Genomic DNA, 18,199 nt, shown 5'->3' with positions numbered 1-18,199 from the left:
TCCAATATCTGCCAGGAACATAATAAATCATCCCCAAACCCTGTAGGTCAGAGTAAACAATGTGATATTAACTAAAGATTGCTTCTCCAAATATATGGGTAGAATGGTGGACAGATAGAAACTCTTATAATTTTGTGGTAATATTAGACACTTTAAACAACATGAAAGTATTATTTATTTGCACCCATACATAAGGGCAGGAAAAAGAGAAAAAAGAAAATTGAAAGCATTCACTACCAGAGATATTTGTTCCTGTAAGATGTTTGACTAAAAAAAATTTTTTTAAAGAAATTATCTATTTTTTTTTAATATGCTTTCATTTTTGAAGGTCTGGTGGATGACCTGTGATGAAGAGGAAATGGCGGGCTTCTTCCACAGGGTGGGCCCTGTGCCCCTTCTCCCAAGTCCGGAGCTTTGCCTGCTTTCATGATTTTCATCTTTTCAGAAGTTTCGCTCTTGTTTTTTGTTTTGTTTTGGTTTGGTTGGTTGGTTTGTTGGTGGTGGTGGTTTTTTTTCCGAGACAACAGGGTTTCTCTGTGTAGCCCTGGCAGGCCTGGAACTCATTCCATAGACCAGGCTGGCCTCAAACTCAGAAATCCGCCTGCCTCTGCCTCCCAAGTGCTGGATTAAAGGTGTGCGCCACTACTCTTTATACCCCCTCCGTAAAGCTGTGTGCTTAGATGGAGGCGAAGCTCCAGGCCAGCCCTCCTTCCCTAGCGTCTCTGTTCTGGACATCCGTGATCAAGTCTTTCAGAGCTCACAGAATGAACCAGGACCTTGTGCACGCTCCACCACTGAACCCCACCCCACCCCATCCTGTCTGCTGTGTTTTAGGTGGGCGTCTCACTCCTGAGGACAGCCTGCTGACTTCACACTGGAACACTACTGACCTGAACTAGCTTTTTCCCATTCTACTCTGGGGGACATTGTTGTCTTCTGACATGCAATGAGGGTAAGCCTGGTTGAACCTAGGTTTTTCCTCTTGCAACCCTGTGGCTTTCTGGCTAGACACCTGAGAGATTCTTTTTGGTTTTTTTCTTTTTTGTTTTTTTGTTTTTTTGTTTTTTTCCGAGACAGGGTTTCTCTGTGTAGCCCTGACTGTCCTGGAACTCACTCTGTAGACCAGGCTGGCCTCAAACTCAGAAATCCACCTACCTCTGCCTCCCAGAGTGCTGGGATTACAGGCGTGCGCCACCACCGCCCGGCTGAGATTATGTTTCAAGTTCAAGAACTCAGATCCTCCAGCCTTCTCTGCTGTAGCCCGTACACCTTTCTCTGCGTACTCAGTTCTTCATTCACTAAGCCCTGAATCCTTTTTCTGATTCATTTGCATGTCTTTAGGGATAGCAACTATTCTCATATTACCAGGTCTTTTGTCCTCCAAACTTACTGTGTTCTCTCCGGTTTTTCTCTGCCTTTTTTTTTTCCCTCTGTAACCATGATAATGGCCCCTAGACTTTCTGTTATGACATTCTGTTCTAGGCCTCAGGTGTCATTTCTAAACCTCAGTGGACATGTAACTTATATATCTAATTATTAGATTCGTAATTATATTTGGTTCTTCATTTGTTTTCCTAAACCTGTCACCTGTCTTTGTCTCCTCCAGTTTTGTGTTGATCTAGTCTTAGAATCGCATGAACCCTCCTTGAAATGTGAGATGCGGGGAGGAACCTGTGTCTGGCTTTGCTGGCCTCTGCTCGCACCCTCCCCCCACCGGTGGGTCTTTCACCCTGCTCTTCCCGGCTGCGCTCCCTCCTTGCTCCCTCCCTGCCCCACCATGTTTTTACAGTTGCTCTACCATTTCTTTTCATATTGCTTATGCTAACATGAGCAGCTCTGTCCACACCCTCCGTTTGCTTTGATATAAAGCGGATGAATCACATCTGTCTTGTATTGTTCCCTGGATTGCCTCATGCCTGTAAATCTTGCCTCACGCCTGAGGCCTCCTCAGAAACAAGGCTGCGCTTCAGTCTTGCCCAGTTTGAGTGCCTCTCCCTGGCACATGCTGGGTGCAGGCACATAAAACTGATGTCTGAGTGTGGATGGAGGCGAGTGGAAATTGGAGCTGCGCAAGCTCCTTCTCAGGCCTTAAAGGCTTTTTTGTTTGAATGTAAATACAGAGGACTCTGAACAGTTCAGAGAACAAATTGAGGAAAACTTAAATCGATTTAGAAAACAACTTTGTCGGCTGGGTGGTGGTGGCGCACACCTTTAATCTCAGCACTTGGGAGGCAGAGGCAGGCAGATTTCTGAGTTCAAGGCCAGTTTGGTCTACAGAGTGAGTTTCAGGACAGCCAGGGCTACACAGAGAAACCCTGTCTCAAAAAAAAAGAAAGAAAGAAAGAAAGGAAGGAAGGAAGGAAGGAAGGAAGGAAGGAAGGAAGGAAGGAAGGAAGAAAGAAAGAAAGAAAGAAAGAAAGAAAGAAAGAAAGAAAGAAAGAAAGAAAGAAAGAAAGAAAGAAAGAAAGAAAGAAAGAAAGAGAAAGAAAGAAAGAAAGAAAGAAAGGAAACAACTTTGTCAAGTGAAAAGAACATTGTCTATCACAGAGTAGGTCTAAGGATGGTGTCTAGCACGGAGTAGGTGTCTAGCACAGAGTAGGTTTACCCATGTGTGGTGGAACGACTTAGAAAACATTCCCCTGACAAAATATGGCACACAGGGCTTTGCAGAGCAAGCCACACCCAGAGAGGATAATGGTATAGACAACCTCTTTCCCTGTGGCATGGCAGCATTAGTCTAAGTTAGGAACAGGCAGACTCTTGCAACTCAGTAAGTCATCAGCCTTGGAAGATAGAAATTGAGAAAGCATTGCCGGTATCACAGGAGGAAACCGCCATTGTGAGGATGCCAGAGGGATCCGGGCATATGCCCAAAAGAACTGAAATCAGGAACTTGACCAGGTATTTGTGTGCCCAAGTTGACGGCAGCATTCTTTGCAGTAACCCAGGGATGGAAACAACCCAAGTGTCTGTGATAGATAAGTAGACAAGATGTGGTATGTGCACACAGCAGAATATTACTCCAAAAGGATGGCGATCCTGGGACATGATATAACATGAATGGAGTTTGATAGCATTTTATGTTAAGTGAAATAGGCCATGCCAAGGAGACAGACGCTGTGCAAGTCTAATATTACAGGTTCCTAAAGTAGTCAGATCACAGTAACAGAAAGTGGAAGGTATTGGGACTGGAGAGATGGCTCAGCTGTTAAGAGCTCATGCAGAGGATTGGGCTTTGGTTCTCAGTTTGGTTCTTAGTGGCTCACAGCCCCCAGTAACTCCATTTCAAAGGGGGGTCAGCGCCCTCTTCTGATCTCCATGGGCTCCTGTACTTACATGGTACACATATATACACTTGGGCACATACACACATAAAATAAAGGAATGAATAAAATTCAAAATAACAAAAGAGAAATTAAGATGTTGCCAGGGTCTCAGGGAAGGAGCTATGGGTTGGCCAAATAGTTCTGCAGATGAGCTGTAGGGATGGCTCGTGCAGTATTCTGCAAATGGTTTTGAATGGTGAAATATTTGCCAAGGTATGAAAATAGTCAAAACACTAATTTGATTTGAAATTTTATATTCTCGCATCTCAGAACAGACCAGGTAGTAGACTCTTGAAATGTGTCCCCTTTCATGAGTGGGCTACTGAGGCTGGAACTTAGAGCCTTGAGCTTGTTAACCAAGTACTCTAGCCCTGAGCTATAGCCCCAGGCCCTGAAATGTACCTCAGGGGAAAAGTTCTGATATGTATTTTTTTTTTTAATGTTATCTAGCCTGGAACCTACAGAGAGATAAAGACAATTCAAAGGTAACCAGAAATTGAGCCAGAGGCACTTGTGTAAATGAGGAGAAGCTATACCCAAGAGCCTTCTGGAAACTTGTACCATTATCATCTATGTGCTGTCCCAGACTACAAGCTTAGCACCTTGCCCTTTCAAGTAACCTAGATGGCTGCCGAAGAAAAAGGAGGAGGACGAGGAGGACAAGGAGGATGAGGAGGACAAGGAGGACAAGGAGGACGAGGAGGACGAGGAGGACAAGGAGGACAAGGAGGACGAGGAGGACGAGGAGGACGAGGAGGATGAGGAGGACGAGGAGGAAAAGGAGGACGAGGAGGATGAGGAGGACGAGGAGGACGAGGAGGACGAGGAGGACGAGGAGGACGAGGAGGACAAGGAGGACGAGGAGGAGGAGCAGGAGCAGGAGGAACAAGAGGAGCAGGAGGAGTGTGGGAGATCCCTTGCCACTACCCAGAGCTCTTCTCAGAGTTAGAGGAAATGCCAACCTTGTCCCTGACTCCTTTCATCGCTGTAGGATTCCCTCATACCTGGGCATCCCATGTCTGGGTCTCAACATGACTCATTGTCCACAGGGATGTCAGCCACAGGGGAGTGTCCGTCTGAGGCACGGGGAGAGAGCTAATGGCCAGAGGGACCATGCACCATCCAGAGAGCTGGATGGGGGGAGCCTCTGCTAAGTGGGGATACCGCCATTGCTGGATGAATGCCTCACGGACCAAGCTCCTCCTTTGCTAGAAAGGCTCAGCTTCTTTTGTAGCTACCACGAGTCCTAAGAGGAGAAGGCTGCCGGCTTGCCTTAGCGGCTAGCCCAGAATGGGACTTGAAGTCTGGGAAAGTCATTTCTCCATTCGCCTCCCCTTCCCTCTCTCCTTCTCACTCCGCAATGGATTCATGAGTCCTCCATGCAAGTCCACGTGGCAAACGGGCTACCATGTGCAGGTGAATAAGGGGGTGGGGGTGGGGGAGCCAGGCGGGCGGGAAACCTAAGGAACCCAAGGCTCTCTTGTAGCCTGGGCACACGTTTCTCTGCATGGTATCTTGCACATTCTGCCCTCAATTCACCTCAAAACGCCCCATATCCCTGCCTCGGTGCCTACTCATTCTGCCTAAGAAAGGCAGAGCTAGCGGGCAGCAAACCCGGGCAGGAACCAGTTCTCCTCACTCCAAGTCCTAGCGTGCGCCTTTCCCCAAGCCCGCCTTGAATTTTCTGTACCATACATACATCTGATGGCTTTCAAATCTCTTCAGTGTCATCCAGAATTGTTTCCCTTCCTTCCTCTTCCTGAAGCTCCTCTGTGATTAGACTACGCAGGAAGGTGTATCCTCCAGGAAAGGGTGTTGAAGAAGGACGGGAAGAGACTGAGAGCTGACAGAAAGCGTTAGCTACAACTCAAGCATTCTGCAACTTAGAAACGGGCCAGGGAGCATGAGGAAGGATGAAGCCTCCTCCATTGACAGGTTCAAAGTCAGGGTGAAGCCCTTTTAGGAAGGACAGACAGAGTTGGCCAGAGACCTCAGTACAGGAGCTCCGCTCTTCAGCTCCCATGGTGCAGACAAGCAAGAGCCCCTAGAAAGAAGGGGAGATTGCCACTGTCTCTGGGGACCACCACATCTCTCAGCAAAGTACTCTAAAAATAGGACATAGGACAGATCCCCCCAACACCACTCTCCCACGAGTGTTCATCTGGGCAGGAGGAGGTAAGGCGGGGACCCCATCAGCCAGACAGGAACAGTCCGGAACTGGTTACTCACACAATGACTTAGAGTGGTTCCAAACTAGACTGTTACAAATAATCCCTTACTTACTTTAAACAGGAAAGTTGAGTTTTTTCCCCATCGTCATCATCAACAGAACTATGAATAATATGATAATTTGCCCTTCCCTGCACATTTAAGTATATTATATAAAATCTGCACATCAGCAAACCTGAACCTTCCTATCTGGAAACTAAGACATACTAATCACACCCAAAGGCTCCCAGCCTACTGTGGCACATAGTGGATCTGGAGACTTGGACAGACCGTGCACTGGGGTCCACACTCCAGCTCTACCCCTCCAGAGGCTTGGGCCCTACAGCAAGCTGCTCTTCCACGGCCCCGTGAATGAGTAATGCTATCCTACTGTCTGACCAATGATGACAGGATAATTAGCACAAACAGCAATTAGGGTAATTGTTCTGTTTAGACATAACCAGACTTCACTGCTACGGGTTGGGAGAGAGTCAGAACCTAAGTCCTTTCCACGGGGCTGTGCACTGTGGCTTTTGGCTGTCCACAGAATCTTCCTGCAAATAGCTCATGCTAGGGAAGATGGTCCAGAAGGAAGAACCCAGTTCTTGGAAGAAGGCCCTCCCAGTCTAAGAACCCACTGCATCTCCCAGTCTAAGAGTGGGTGGGAGGCTAGGCCATGTGGGGGAAATCCCACAAGCTTATTTTCACCATGGAAACTGTCAGTCATTTGTGCCAAACCTCAAATACTTCAGACAGCAGGTGGTTTCCCAGGGGAAAAGAAGAAGTGCAGATCCCCCTGACTCCCTCCCTGCCAGCTACACGCCCAACAATGTTAGCTGCAGAGGCCAGGTTCTCCAGCAGCTGCAGGAGTGTAGTCAAGGGGACTGCACAGAGAAACCAGAAGTCTACTCTCCGAGGCTATAGGGGATCCTGGGGCCCCAGGGGAGGCCTTAGGGCCCAAGTAGATGATGTTCAGTTGTGGAAAGCAAGGGAAGGTGTAGGTGGATGCTTCAGGTTCCAGAAACTATTCCAGAACCTGATCCACTTGGATAGTGGCTCTGGGGAGAGCTGATGTTTGTCATCATACACAGAATCTCCTGTGTCTAGAGTTCAATTTTACCCTCATGTTACTTTCCCAAAAGGCCTGAGAGGTTGACCTACTCCCCCCCACCCCCGTTCCCCTGCCCCCATCCCACAGGCATGTGGAATGGGATGCTCACGGAGCACTCCTTAGCTGGTGAGGGGGGTGAGGACTTGACCCTGAGCCGAGCCCTCTGGTTTCGGACACAAAGCCTGAATCATATTATGGGAGCTCTTTTGTGTTTGTAGAAGGTCCTGCAGCTTATAAAGTCCTCTTACACATGTTAACCGATTTGTTTTTTTTCAGCTGGTACCCTGGGGACGGTGGTGACAATGGGTTGATGGCATTTACAGACCATGATTAGCTAACTTGATCTAAGTGTGCAACGTGCGGCATGGCCTACCCCTGAGAGCTTCAGAGAAAAGCAGAGCCCCAGGCCCCGCCCCATAGCTGCTGCACCACAATCCGTGTTTTAACAAGATTCCTTAGGGATTAGATGCACCTTAAGATCTAAGAACTACTGACTTAGACCATCCACTCCCACCTGCTTCTTTTATAAGCAGGCGAACTGAAACTCAGACAAGGCCAGCGACTTGTCCAAAGTCACACAGCAGATGGTAACCAAGCCAGGTCCAGAACTCTGCACTGTATAAGGTCAAATGAAGAAAGAACAAAGGCTGTGTAGAGCAGTGCTTCCTACCTCGGTATTACCTCTGCCCGCCAACCCTTCCTGCCTCATTGATTTGGACAGGCTGTCTGGATCCCATGTCTCTAAGAATATACCAATCCAGAAAAAAAAAAATAAAAGTAAAACAAACAAAAGAAGCTTTCTGTTATTTTCCTTTCAAGCAGGCGAGCCAGACAGGCCTTCAGAGCCACATGCACCCATGGGTAACTTGATCAGGCCCTATGCTGCCTCTGTCCTTGGACGAGACCTCAGTCTCCCTATTGTAAAGTAACAAGTGGTCTCCCCAGAGCCTGACTGCTGTCTGAGCTCTCAATGAAAGGCCCAGAGAGAGACAAAGTCCCATTATGTTTTGTGTTGTGTTTAATTGTGGCTGTGTTGCTTTGACTGCCTGCAGACATCCCATTAAGTAGGAAAGTATGAAAATGATGGGCCGCCAGGCTGAGAGACTGGCGGTTATTAGAGGCTAGGCCCCTCTGACTTCCTGGCAGAGAGGTGTAACCGGCTTCATAAATTCCTCCTGGCAGAGAAGTGATGTCTCCATGGCCGCTTCGGTTTGCCGAGAGCCACTGGGCACCGTTCTTCTCTCAGCACTGAATGAAACCAAGCATCAAGGTGGGAGGCGGAGGGGGGGGAGGGGGCAGGGAGTAAGTGGTTGGCTTCCTGGTGCTGGGCAAGAGCCGGTCTCTATGCTGTGCCACTGCTGAGGGATGGTGTCCATCTGGCACTCTAGTCATGGCTCCTATCCCCACCAAGAGGGATGCCAAGTGAGCTTGTTGCTGAGAGAGGCTAATATCAGTTTATGCTGCCCACCTGCACCTGGGAGTTTCAGGTGCAACATCAATATCAGTTCCCCGTGCTCCCACTCCCATGTCCTCGTATCTTAGGATAGTAGAAAATTATTCTCTCCCGCTCCTGGACGCCATAAGCCCAGAATCAGGTGTTGGCCTTGTCAGCTCCATCTGCACTTCTGCTTCATCTGTCTCACAGTCCCCAGTGGCTTTGGCGTCCCTTCCACGAGGCAGCAGAGGGCTTCTCACTGCTTCCACCTGCATGCGGCCCCCTCTGAAGCAGATCTCTACCCACCTCTCTCTTAGGAAAACCCTTGATCTCAGCTGTGGTCCTGCAAAGAACCCTTTCCAAAACTCGCCAGGCTCACAGACTACAGTGGCAGGGATGTTGATATCTGTGAGGGACTCTACTCCACCCACTAAAACATCCCCTGAAGAGGATGCCCTTTGGCATCTCTTTCCTCTCTGATATGTCCTAAGGCGTGTGTGTGTGTGTGTGTGTGTGTGTATGTGTGTGTGTGTGTGACATGGAAGGAAACAATTTGTCTGGGGATCATATCAAGCACCTTGAGATCCAGCTCTGCTGCTAAGGACTACTAGCTTTGGGCAAGTCATAGTCTTTCTCCAAGATCAGCTTCTCATTCTCCTGGGGGGGGGGCGGAGAGGGGGCAGGGGTGCGATAATGAGGCAGCATCTCAAGGAATCGAGGGGCAGATCCCAAGAGACACAGCACAGGAAGCCACGACCATAAAACACTAAACAGAGGTGAGTGTCACCTAAAGCCGTGTCCAAGCAGATTCACCTGAGCCAACAAATGGTCCCAAAGGTGCTTGCTGTTGGTGAGGATCCAAATGATCACCCCTTGTAACAACAAAACCCAAACTCTTTACCCTGAACTTCAAGCCGGCCTTCTCCGTGTCTGTGCTCTCCAGTAGTCTATAGATCCTACAAGTCCTCCACATCCTGGTTCCACAGCACCGCCATTCACCAGATTCTCCTTGCCCTCAGCCTGAGCTCCACAGTCATGGAGCCGGGAGAGCGGCCTATGCTATCTCAGGGGTCAACAGGAGAGTCCTGTGTTCACGGACTTGGCACTCAGCTCCACTTTATTGACCCGCTTCCAAGAGAGTAGGAGAGGGGATAAAACCCTCTTGGGATGAAAGCCACTTGGTCTTAGTTGGCACAGCAAAGGCTCTTGGAGCATGCCAGTCAAGGACAGGGTTGGCAGGTGGAAAGCACATCCAGATGCTGCTTTGGAAAGGAGTGAGAAGCATCTTCCAGCCGGGCAGTGGTGGTGGTGGCACACGCCTGTAATCCCAGCTCTCTGGGAGGCAGAGGCAGGCACATTTCTGAGTTCGAGGCCAGCCAGAGCTACACAGAGAAGCCCTGTCTCAGAAAAAAAAAAAAAAAAAAACAGAACAGAACAAACAAACAAACAAACAAAAAAAGAGAAGCCCCTTCCTTGGCCCTCCTGCCCCTCCTCTCTGCTCTCTTAGTAACTGTGAGGACAGGGGAGCCCTAAGTCTAGAGAGGTTTAGAAGAATAGGGTAACAACAGACCCCCTCAAATCCTCAGGGACTCTGTCAAAATAGGTCCAAGTCCTGCCTGTACCCCAGCAGGATCTAAGGTGAAGGCCATTGTGGGTGTTTTCCAACATGGGGTCTGGTGACAGGGATGTCATAACAGAACATATGAATGGAATGCAGGTTGGCTAGCTAGGCATTTATCAAGCCATTTAAATATGCAGAGTGCCGGAGTGGGTGTGCTGGTGACACAAAGAGCTTAGGGTGCACAGAGGGGGGGAGTATGATGTGCCAAAGTGGGCACAGGGGTTGGTGCTATGCTGTAAGACTTGTGGGAAGGATGGAAGGCGAGAGAGGATCTCCAGGATGAAGGCATTTTGAAGACTATGGAGGAGTTTGAGGTGGACCCCAGTGGACAGAGCTGATTTGGTGGTCTCTGGTGCCATAGCAGCTGTGTCTGGCAGAGGGAGCCGCAGTGACCAGGCAGGGCCCACAGTGGGTGGGAGACTCTAGCCCCTTAGTTGTGGCCCACACCTTGTTATTGAACATCGGTAGGAGAGGTGTTGCGGCTTGTTCCTGGTGATCTGAATAAGGTGCCTGGCTTTCCCCGGGAGGCCCTGGCTGGCTGGCTGGGGCAATGCAGACGGGAGGCTTTGACACTCAGCAGATTCGTAGCCTGGCTTAAGGTGCTGGAGTGTCTTGGCTCCCACCAATGCCCATCCATGGCCTGGCAGGCTGCCTGCCCGGCAGCTCAGAGCAGAAGCAATGCAGGGTGCCAACTGCTCTGGGTGTGGCTGCCGTCTGCAGGCAAAGGCAGGTGACTCATCAAATCACCAGCAAGCCGTGCAGGCCTGGGGTTGGGACTGGGCAGGTGACTGTGAGACAGAAAGAAGAGCACCGGGCCCTGCTGGGCTCTCAGGCACACACCCCACCCTCCTACCACACGCAACGCCCACCATGGACTGTGGCTCCACCTCCTGAATACTAGCAATTTTCCCATAAGACATTACAAGAACATTAGAAGAGCAGCACTTCCCAGATCAGGCCTGTTCCGGGCACTTTACTCTGTCCCTTGCCTCTCAAGTATCAAGTTTGTCATCCCGTCCCCACCCCACCATCCACCAAAAAAGGGAGAGGGAGGCTGGTGCCCCTGAGGTTGGAGGAGGCAGGGCCAGATACTGAGGATGACATCACAAGCATACCTTCCCAGGCCTCCCCACACCAACCTGCCAATTTCTAGAAGTCAAAGTGCTCGCTGGGTCTCAGGGGGCCTCTCCACCTCCCGAGTATCCACAGGCGATGGCAGGTTGCTGATGGTAGAAAAAGAATGAATTCAAAGAGGGACATGGACAAGAGGCTGAGACAGTCAGCAAGAGCCTATAAGTAGACCCTGAGGACAGTATGGCCCTGCTCCAGGGAGGGAGGGAATGTTTGAGGGACCTGCCATCAAAAAGCAGGGACCTGAGCAGGGCACACGGCCCGGGGTATTGTGGAAGACTGGCAGGTAGACAGACGGTGGCTACTACTGGTGGAAGAAGAAAGTCCTTCTTAAACCCTTGTGATGCTTCCTATTATGTGCCTACGAGGATTCCTTGCACTGCGTGGCATGGGGGGGGGTCTATTTATGGCTCTAAGAATCCTGTAAGGAATGTTACTAACTTGATGCCCCCTAATGAAGAAACTGAGGTACCAAGAGGTCGAGTGACTTAGTGAAGGTCACACAGCCAGCAGTGGCAAAGCTGGGGCGCCCGCATTGTTCTGCTGGCTCTAGAACCCCGTTCTTGCTTTTCCAGGGTCCTTCCTGGAGTCTATTCTGAAATGAGTTTGGGCACCTGGGTAAGGCCAGTGATGGGGAGTGGAGGAGGGGGGGGAATGGCTGAACCCTGAGGTCCACCAGGGATCACAGAGCAGGACTATCTATAGGTTGAGGCAAGAGAGAAGGCAGTACCTCAAGAAGACAGTGTTAGGAGGAACTAGTAAAATCTGGGTTGACAGAAGGGCAGGGCACAGTACAAGTCTAGTGCTGACAGCGGCTGTCAGTCAGTGCTGGACTGAATCCTTGCTACCATTCATCATCTTCCCTCCCTGCTGGCAACTGCCCCACCCACCCCACCCAGAGAGACCAGAAGAGCAGCTCAGAGACAGTCCTGGTGGCTCAGGAGCCCTCAGTGCACACCCTGGCCTCGCCTTTTAGCTGGCTAGCTCAGGATGCCCTAGATTCACCCAGGACCTCCTGCCCAACCCCTTGGTGCCTGTCTCCTCCCTCTGTCAGCCCTGCCCCTGGACTCTTCCAGGACAGAGCTGGACAGGGTGTCTGCCTACAGGGACATCGCTAGTTTCTAGCCCCGGCCCCTATGCTCTCTCCCTCCAGCTGGAGGGCTTGTCAAGGGGATGTGGGCATAGCCTCTGCTCCTTCTAGGCTTTCTCCATCCCTCCATCTCCCAGACCATGGCTGGGGGGGGGGGGACTTCTGTACGTCCCTATATCTTCCAGGACCAGTGGTCCTACAGCCTGTGGAAAGTGGCATATGGTCCCACCATGAATCAAGGTAGAGTCTGGTCCATTTCTGGTCTGGTACCCTGAGAGAAGCCAAGGTCAAGAGTTCTAAAGAGTCCCTTAAAGGTTCCTGTGAGGCATGATTTATTGGAATCTTGGTGAAATGGCTTCTTAGGTGGGGTTTCCTTGAGGCATTCTGGATAATGCAGGGGTTAAATAAATTCTGGGTCCCCCGGGAACAGAGACAGGCTCCTTGTGTTCACATGGACAGACAGAGACACGGGCTGGGAGATGAACATGCTTGGTTGAGGCAAAGACTTGTGGTGCGCTGAGCAAGGCTACCTCGGGAGTCCAGGCAGGGTCTGCACCTGGGCTTGCTTGTGCACAAGATGGAAGGTTACAGCAAACAGGCATAAGGTGTGTGGACATGGAGGAAGCTGCGATGAGCAGCAGTGTCCTTCCCTCAAGCTGCTCTAGATCATAAAGATGCATGGGTCTCATGAAGTAGAGCAAGGCATGTGGACAGGGAGGCACAGTGGACTCCAGGTGGGAGACTGAATCTGGCTTGGGAATTACTCTTCACAGGTAACAGGAATGACCACAGCAGCGAAGACGGACGGACAGACAGACGGAGATGGGACGCTTTGTCACATGCGTCTTGATTAACACCTGGGAATGGCTCTTCCTTACTCTCTCAGAAAGTTCAACTAGACAGGAGTTACAGAATCCTGCACTTCCTGCAGTATAGTGCCCACCGGAGTTGTGTGGCTACCAGGTGCTTGAAATGTGGCCGTGATTTAAATTTCCTGCAGCGTTAACTGATTAAAGCAACAGCCGTCACAGACAATCCCCCAGAGCGGTGCTGCCTGCCCGCCCACCTTGATGTACAGGTCCCAAGGGTATGCTGGGCTGGGCTAGAAGCTCCATCGGAGACAGAAGGTCTGCAGGTCTCAGCCTGCTGGCACTCTCTGTCCCGGTGGCTACAGCAGTCTTTCTGTAGTCTATCACCGCTCATGTTTCCCACACGGTACCTAATATAACCTGCAGTAATTCTGCTAGCTCGTTTAATAGTTTGCCCTCGTGCAGCCCTTTAGAATGTAAGCCCTGTGAGATGCAAATTGAACGTTTCTTATTGTGTAAGTCCCAGGGGTTGATGCGGCCTCTGGCTCACTTTAGGTAGGACTCAGTACACCTGGGTGTCTGACTGAGCAGGCTCTGTGCAGGGGTAATAGCACACCTGGAGGAAGGCATGGGGACAGGCATCAGCACAGCAATGAGGAAGCGACAGAAAGCAGGAAGTAGAGGGTAAAGCAGAGCACACAGTTAGGTTAGGGAGGAGGAGATGGTGTCTCCACGAGCTTGAGACCTGAGTTGGACATCGCTTGAGAAGCCTGAACTATGGCTGAAAGACTTCGGCAAGAAAACGCCTGGGAGCAGAGCCAGCCCCGTGGCCACTGTTTTAGAACATGGGACAGATGCAGAGAGATGTAAATGGGGGGGGGGGGGGGGAACCATCCTGACAAGCGTAGGAGCCCAGGGAGCAAGAGTGTCCCATCTTCTTTATCCCTGGGGATTCTGCATTAGTCTGTAGGTGGAGACATACAGGTGGAGATGATTCACTCACTCATCTAGGAGGGCTGAATCCAAGCAGAAGGGAACCGCGTCCAGCCCTGTTAGACATAGCAAGATCCCAAGAAACCTCTGAGCCTTCCCTGGGCCGTCCTCCATTGCTGGGGCTTTCCCATCACACAGTAAGTGGTTTCTCGGTGAACAACTGTTGACTAAATGAACTCACCTTCCACAAGGCCACAAGATGTCCTGCTCTCATGAAGACTGGGAGGGTGCCTTGAGTGTTGAGGTTCACAATTTGGGTCAATTTAATGCTGTAGGCAAGTGGCAAACAAAATTAGAGGACCATTCTTACTCATTTCTTTCAGTGACTTGGAGGATGCAATTTTGCTCGCGCTGTTTAATAATTAGGTCAAAATAAATTTCTTCCAGGAACAGACCATTGAGTTTCCCAACTCACACGGACCTATCAGAATTCTCTCACGGTCCAAATGCACGTTCAACAGTCTCCTGGAAGCATGCCATAGAGCTTTGCCTGAGCCGCAGGGCCTCCTCAGCATCCCTCAGCGCCTCAGCCGGGTTCCCTTCTTTTCTGTGTACTTTCTGAGCTAGGACCGCACATGGGAGGAAGAGAGGTAGTGGGAATAGATGCACGACCCTCCTTCCTCTGGTCCTCTAGTGGTGACAAGAACGTTCCTTTTTCCTGTCTCATAGTGCACAAGTCCTTGGCTTCATCATTGGCTCAGCTTCTAAGTGTGTTTGCAGCATGAAGAATAATACCTCTCAGAGTGGTTTAGGGGTTTGGGGGATCGGATAAAGAATACAAAGAGAATGTGCACGGTGGGGGCTGGGAAGGGCTGCTCAGCACTCCCTGTGAGCTCTACGGGCTCTCTCACACTTTGTTAGGAGCAGTGGTAGAAAGCAAAGCATTGAACAGAGGACCCAAGATTCCCCCTTCTCTATGAACATCGCAGTGAGATCACAGCTCCAGTGCTACACGACGATCTGTCAGATCTGCCGCTCACTTTACAGATGTGGTGCAGGAGACAGAGGATAAATCATAAGGGAAGATAGTGCCTGACTTCCCAGTGCTGGAGTTTTATAATATATATATATATATATATATATATAATATAAATATATATATATATATATATATATATATATATATATATATATATATATATATATAATATATATCCAAGGCGTTGAAAGGGTTCAGAGCCCACTGACTGATAAAGAAATCATAAGGAAGCAGTCAAATGCTGCTACATGCTGGATCCAGTTGCTTCTTCTTGATCTCACTCTGCCAATTACTAACTGGGTAACCTTACAGTGCCTCAGTTTCCTCCTCTGAAAAGAAAAGGTGATGATGGTGGTACCAGGTTCACAGGATCATTGAAAGGACGGCATGGGTCACATAAAGAGGACCCGTGACCCCATCTGTAAGCACCAGGCTTGCAGGAGCGTGCTGCAAATGCTGCCTATTGCTATTGGTGCGATAAAAAATAATGTCAATACCCAAATCTTACAGCAGCAGCCAGACAAACTGAACTTTACACCTGGAAACGGGTTTTTAAAGGTGATCAGTTTGGGCTTTCATGGGTTTGGTTTTCATAAGACTATGAGCTACCTCCATCACCTGTGTATTGCAGAAGATAGCAGAATTATCATTTTTTTAAAGACTCAATTAACGTTTATTATGGCTAACTTGTTAGGTCTCTGGTAGTCCGAGTGTATGATATAATGGAATTGCATTTTTATAAGCTGTTGTGTGTACTTTATATAGTATACTTGGGCCCTTATGGAACCAATGTGTACAGCCTTTAATGCCCAGTTTATAGGACTTTTAAGAGAAACTGGACAGTGGGAAGGACAAGCAGTGGACCAGGAATCATCAGACCTGGTTAGAAGAGAGGCTTTGTCACTTGCTGGGAACGAGCTGCTGCTCTTCTTACTAGTAGAGTGTGGAGCCAGGCTGTGATGTGCACAACAGTCGGTGACTGGGTGCAGAATCTCCTAACGTGGAGGGATGACGATAGATTGAAGGCCGTTCACTTTAGTCACCAACGATGGCAAGTTTGGGCTCACATCTCTTAAGGTTTTTTTTGTTTGCTTTTGTTTTGTTTGTTTGTTTTAAGAACACAACCCTCTAGTATAACACTGTTTCTAGAGGAAGCTAAGGTCTGCTTTATAACAATCTGCTATGCAGATAGTTCCCGTGAGAGCCGTCTGGGGAACAGCCGAGCTGCCTGTATGGGGCACCCACTTCTCTGGAAGAGAGGTGACAACCGACCTTCACCTGGTTGCAGTCAGTCTCCTGGGCAGTTCCTTGATGCATAAGTAGCAGCCAGTCTTACTGTGTGATTTCCCCTTCCTCTGCAGATTAAAGGTGCGAGCTGAAAAGGACTCCTGTGGGCAACGAGCGACAACTACACCTGAAGGCAAGACCAGCAGCATCCAGTCACCGAGACCCTCAACCTAAGGGGACACGATGTCACGGCTGCGCCCTTCAGTGGTGGATATCCAGAATCAGAAACCCGAGGCATCAAGAAATGCAGAAGAGATTTCCAGTATTGCTTGCTAACATGGGCAAGGCAGGATGTGATATCCTTAAGAAAGATCACCATCAAAAAGGCTTTAAGAGTCCTCAGCGGCTGTCACACACCAAATTCACTGCTGTGGGCTCCCTCCATAGTTCAGGAGGGTGCCACAGGCTTCACACACACACACACACACACACACACACACATACACACCAAGGTTGTGTGTGCGTGTAGAGGAGAACACATACAGTCCCTGGCACAGAGTGGAGAGTTTTAGGGATGAGGCAGCTTCCAGTTTTTTCAGTAAGGCTCTGAGTAAGTTTCAAGTTAGTGTTTGTCTTAACTTTTCCAATAGTTAAGACAAACACTAACTTGAAACCTACTCAGAGCCTTTCCCCATTTGTTGTGGGAGGAGTATATGTCATTTCAGAGAAGGTCCATTGCTGACACGATTTCTTTGCTGGGTGTATACACAAGTGATGGAGTGTAGCTTTGCGGGTTGGTTTGTTTTCTAAGTCTTGCTATGCCCCTGCCCCAGACTTCACTCCCTTCCAGCTAAAGGCTGCTTTAGAGTGGAAAGCATTCTCTTTGGCCAGTGGCCCAAGAGCCATCAGCCATCAGCCATCAGCCGGAGAACCCCCCCAAGGGGCAGGGCTGGTCTCTGCCATGACCTTCCAGGCTTTAGGGGGCACCTCGCTTTACAGGGACAGAGTGGGGAGCTGAGCTAGAAAAGCTCCCTTTTCCTCGACAGAGGTCCCTTGTACGTCCTTAGCTGAGCACACACTTTCTCCTGGAGCCAGCAGGAGTGGAACCTAGGGGCGTCTCCCCTGGACCTCCCTTCCTTGTCACCGTCACCAGGAAAGGAAGGACGATCCTGAGAGAGTTGAGCATCGGGCACTCCCCGCCGCCCTGCACACACACCCCAGCGCCCTCCTGGCAGCGGCAGTGCCCTGCAGCTCGCGTCTGAGCGGCGGCCTGCGGAGTGGGTGGCGCAGGGCAGGGGTGGTATATCCTGTCTGACGGAGGGCGGGTCCCGCCAGTGCCTACAGAGGGACGAGCCCGGGCGGAGGCGCCAGGAGCAGCAGCCGGGAGCCCTCACGCGAACCAGCGCTCTATGGCCATAGGGAGCCGCTGAGACGAGAACACGCGCTCGCTCGCACCCCGGCTCGCACTCTCGCTCCCCTGGCCTGCGCTCGCACTCTCGGCTCCCCTGGCCTGGCCCGCGCCTCCTGCCACCATGAACCACTCGCCGCTCAAGACCGCGCTGGCGTACGAATGCTTCCAGGACCAGGACAACTCCACGCTCGCCTTGCCCTCTGACCAAAAGATGAAGACTGGCACGTCGGGCAGGCAGCGCGTGCAGGAGCAGGTGATGATGACTGTCAAACGGCAGAAGTCCAAGTCTTCGCAGTCGTCCACCTTGAGTCACTCCAACCGAGGTAAGGGCGCACACGCTCTCTCTCTTTTGCGCGGCGCCCAGGGGATGGTGCGTCTCTCCCGACTTCCGTCGGACCCAGTGGGGACTGAGTGTCAGCCCGCCCTGACGGGGTCTGTGAGAGTGCCCACATCTCAGCAATCAGGCCATTGCCACAGGGTGGACCCGGCCGCCCCCAGCTAGCCTGCTGCTGGAGATTGATGGCACGCTGTGGGTCAGGATGGGTAGCTCACTGGGGGACACAGCTGGGAGTAACTTTCAGTCCCGAATCCAGATGGCTCTCTTTTTCCCAATCCTGCTTCGTGGGTACCAGCCTCCGATTATCTTCAAGTGTCGGACCCGAAGTTCCAGACCCGGGAGCTCTCGCCTGCCTCTCCCCACATCCTCACCTTCACCTTCCTCAGTCTTTACAATCAGAACCTGGCTCGCACATAGGCTGAGAGGGACAACAACCCTAGAGAAGGTGGTGTGTGAAGGAGAAAAGGGAGCTACTGAATTGCTGTGGTGGAATTTGCATTCAGGAGAGTCATTATGGGATG

The 18,199-nt window shown here is 50.5% G+C and overlaps 2 protein-coding genes across 2 annotated transcripts in view; one reads left to right on the top strand and one right to left on the bottom strand.

Annotated features, from left to right (window-relative positions):
- Nucleotides 1-18,199, bottom strand: part of Tmem9 (transmembrane protein 9) — a 678,246-nt gene that overhangs the window by 99,404 nt on the left and 560,643 nt on the right. The gene's annotated exons all lie outside the window — the stretch shown is intronic.
- Nucleotides 17,195-18,199, top strand: part of Pkp1 (plakophilin 1) — a 48,426-nt gene continuing 47,421 nt past the window's right edge. Inside the window, exon 1 of the mRNA XM_052200646.1 lies at nucleotides 17,195-17,664. Within this exon, the coding sequence (XP_052056606.1) occupies nucleotides 17,463-17,664 (202 nt within the window). The 5' untranslated portion in view covers nucleotides 17,195-17,462. The remainder of the gene's footprint in view (nucleotides 17,665-18,199) is intronic.

Source organism: Apodemus sylvaticus, chromosome 12 (assembly GCF_947179515.1).
Source record: "Apodemus sylvaticus chromosome 12, mApoSyl1.1, whole genome shotgun sequence".
Lineage (NCBI taxonomy): Eukaryota > Metazoa > Chordata > Mammalia > Rodentia > Muridae > Apodemus > Apodemus sylvaticus.
This window is presented reverse-complemented; position numbering and strand designations above follow the sequence as displayed.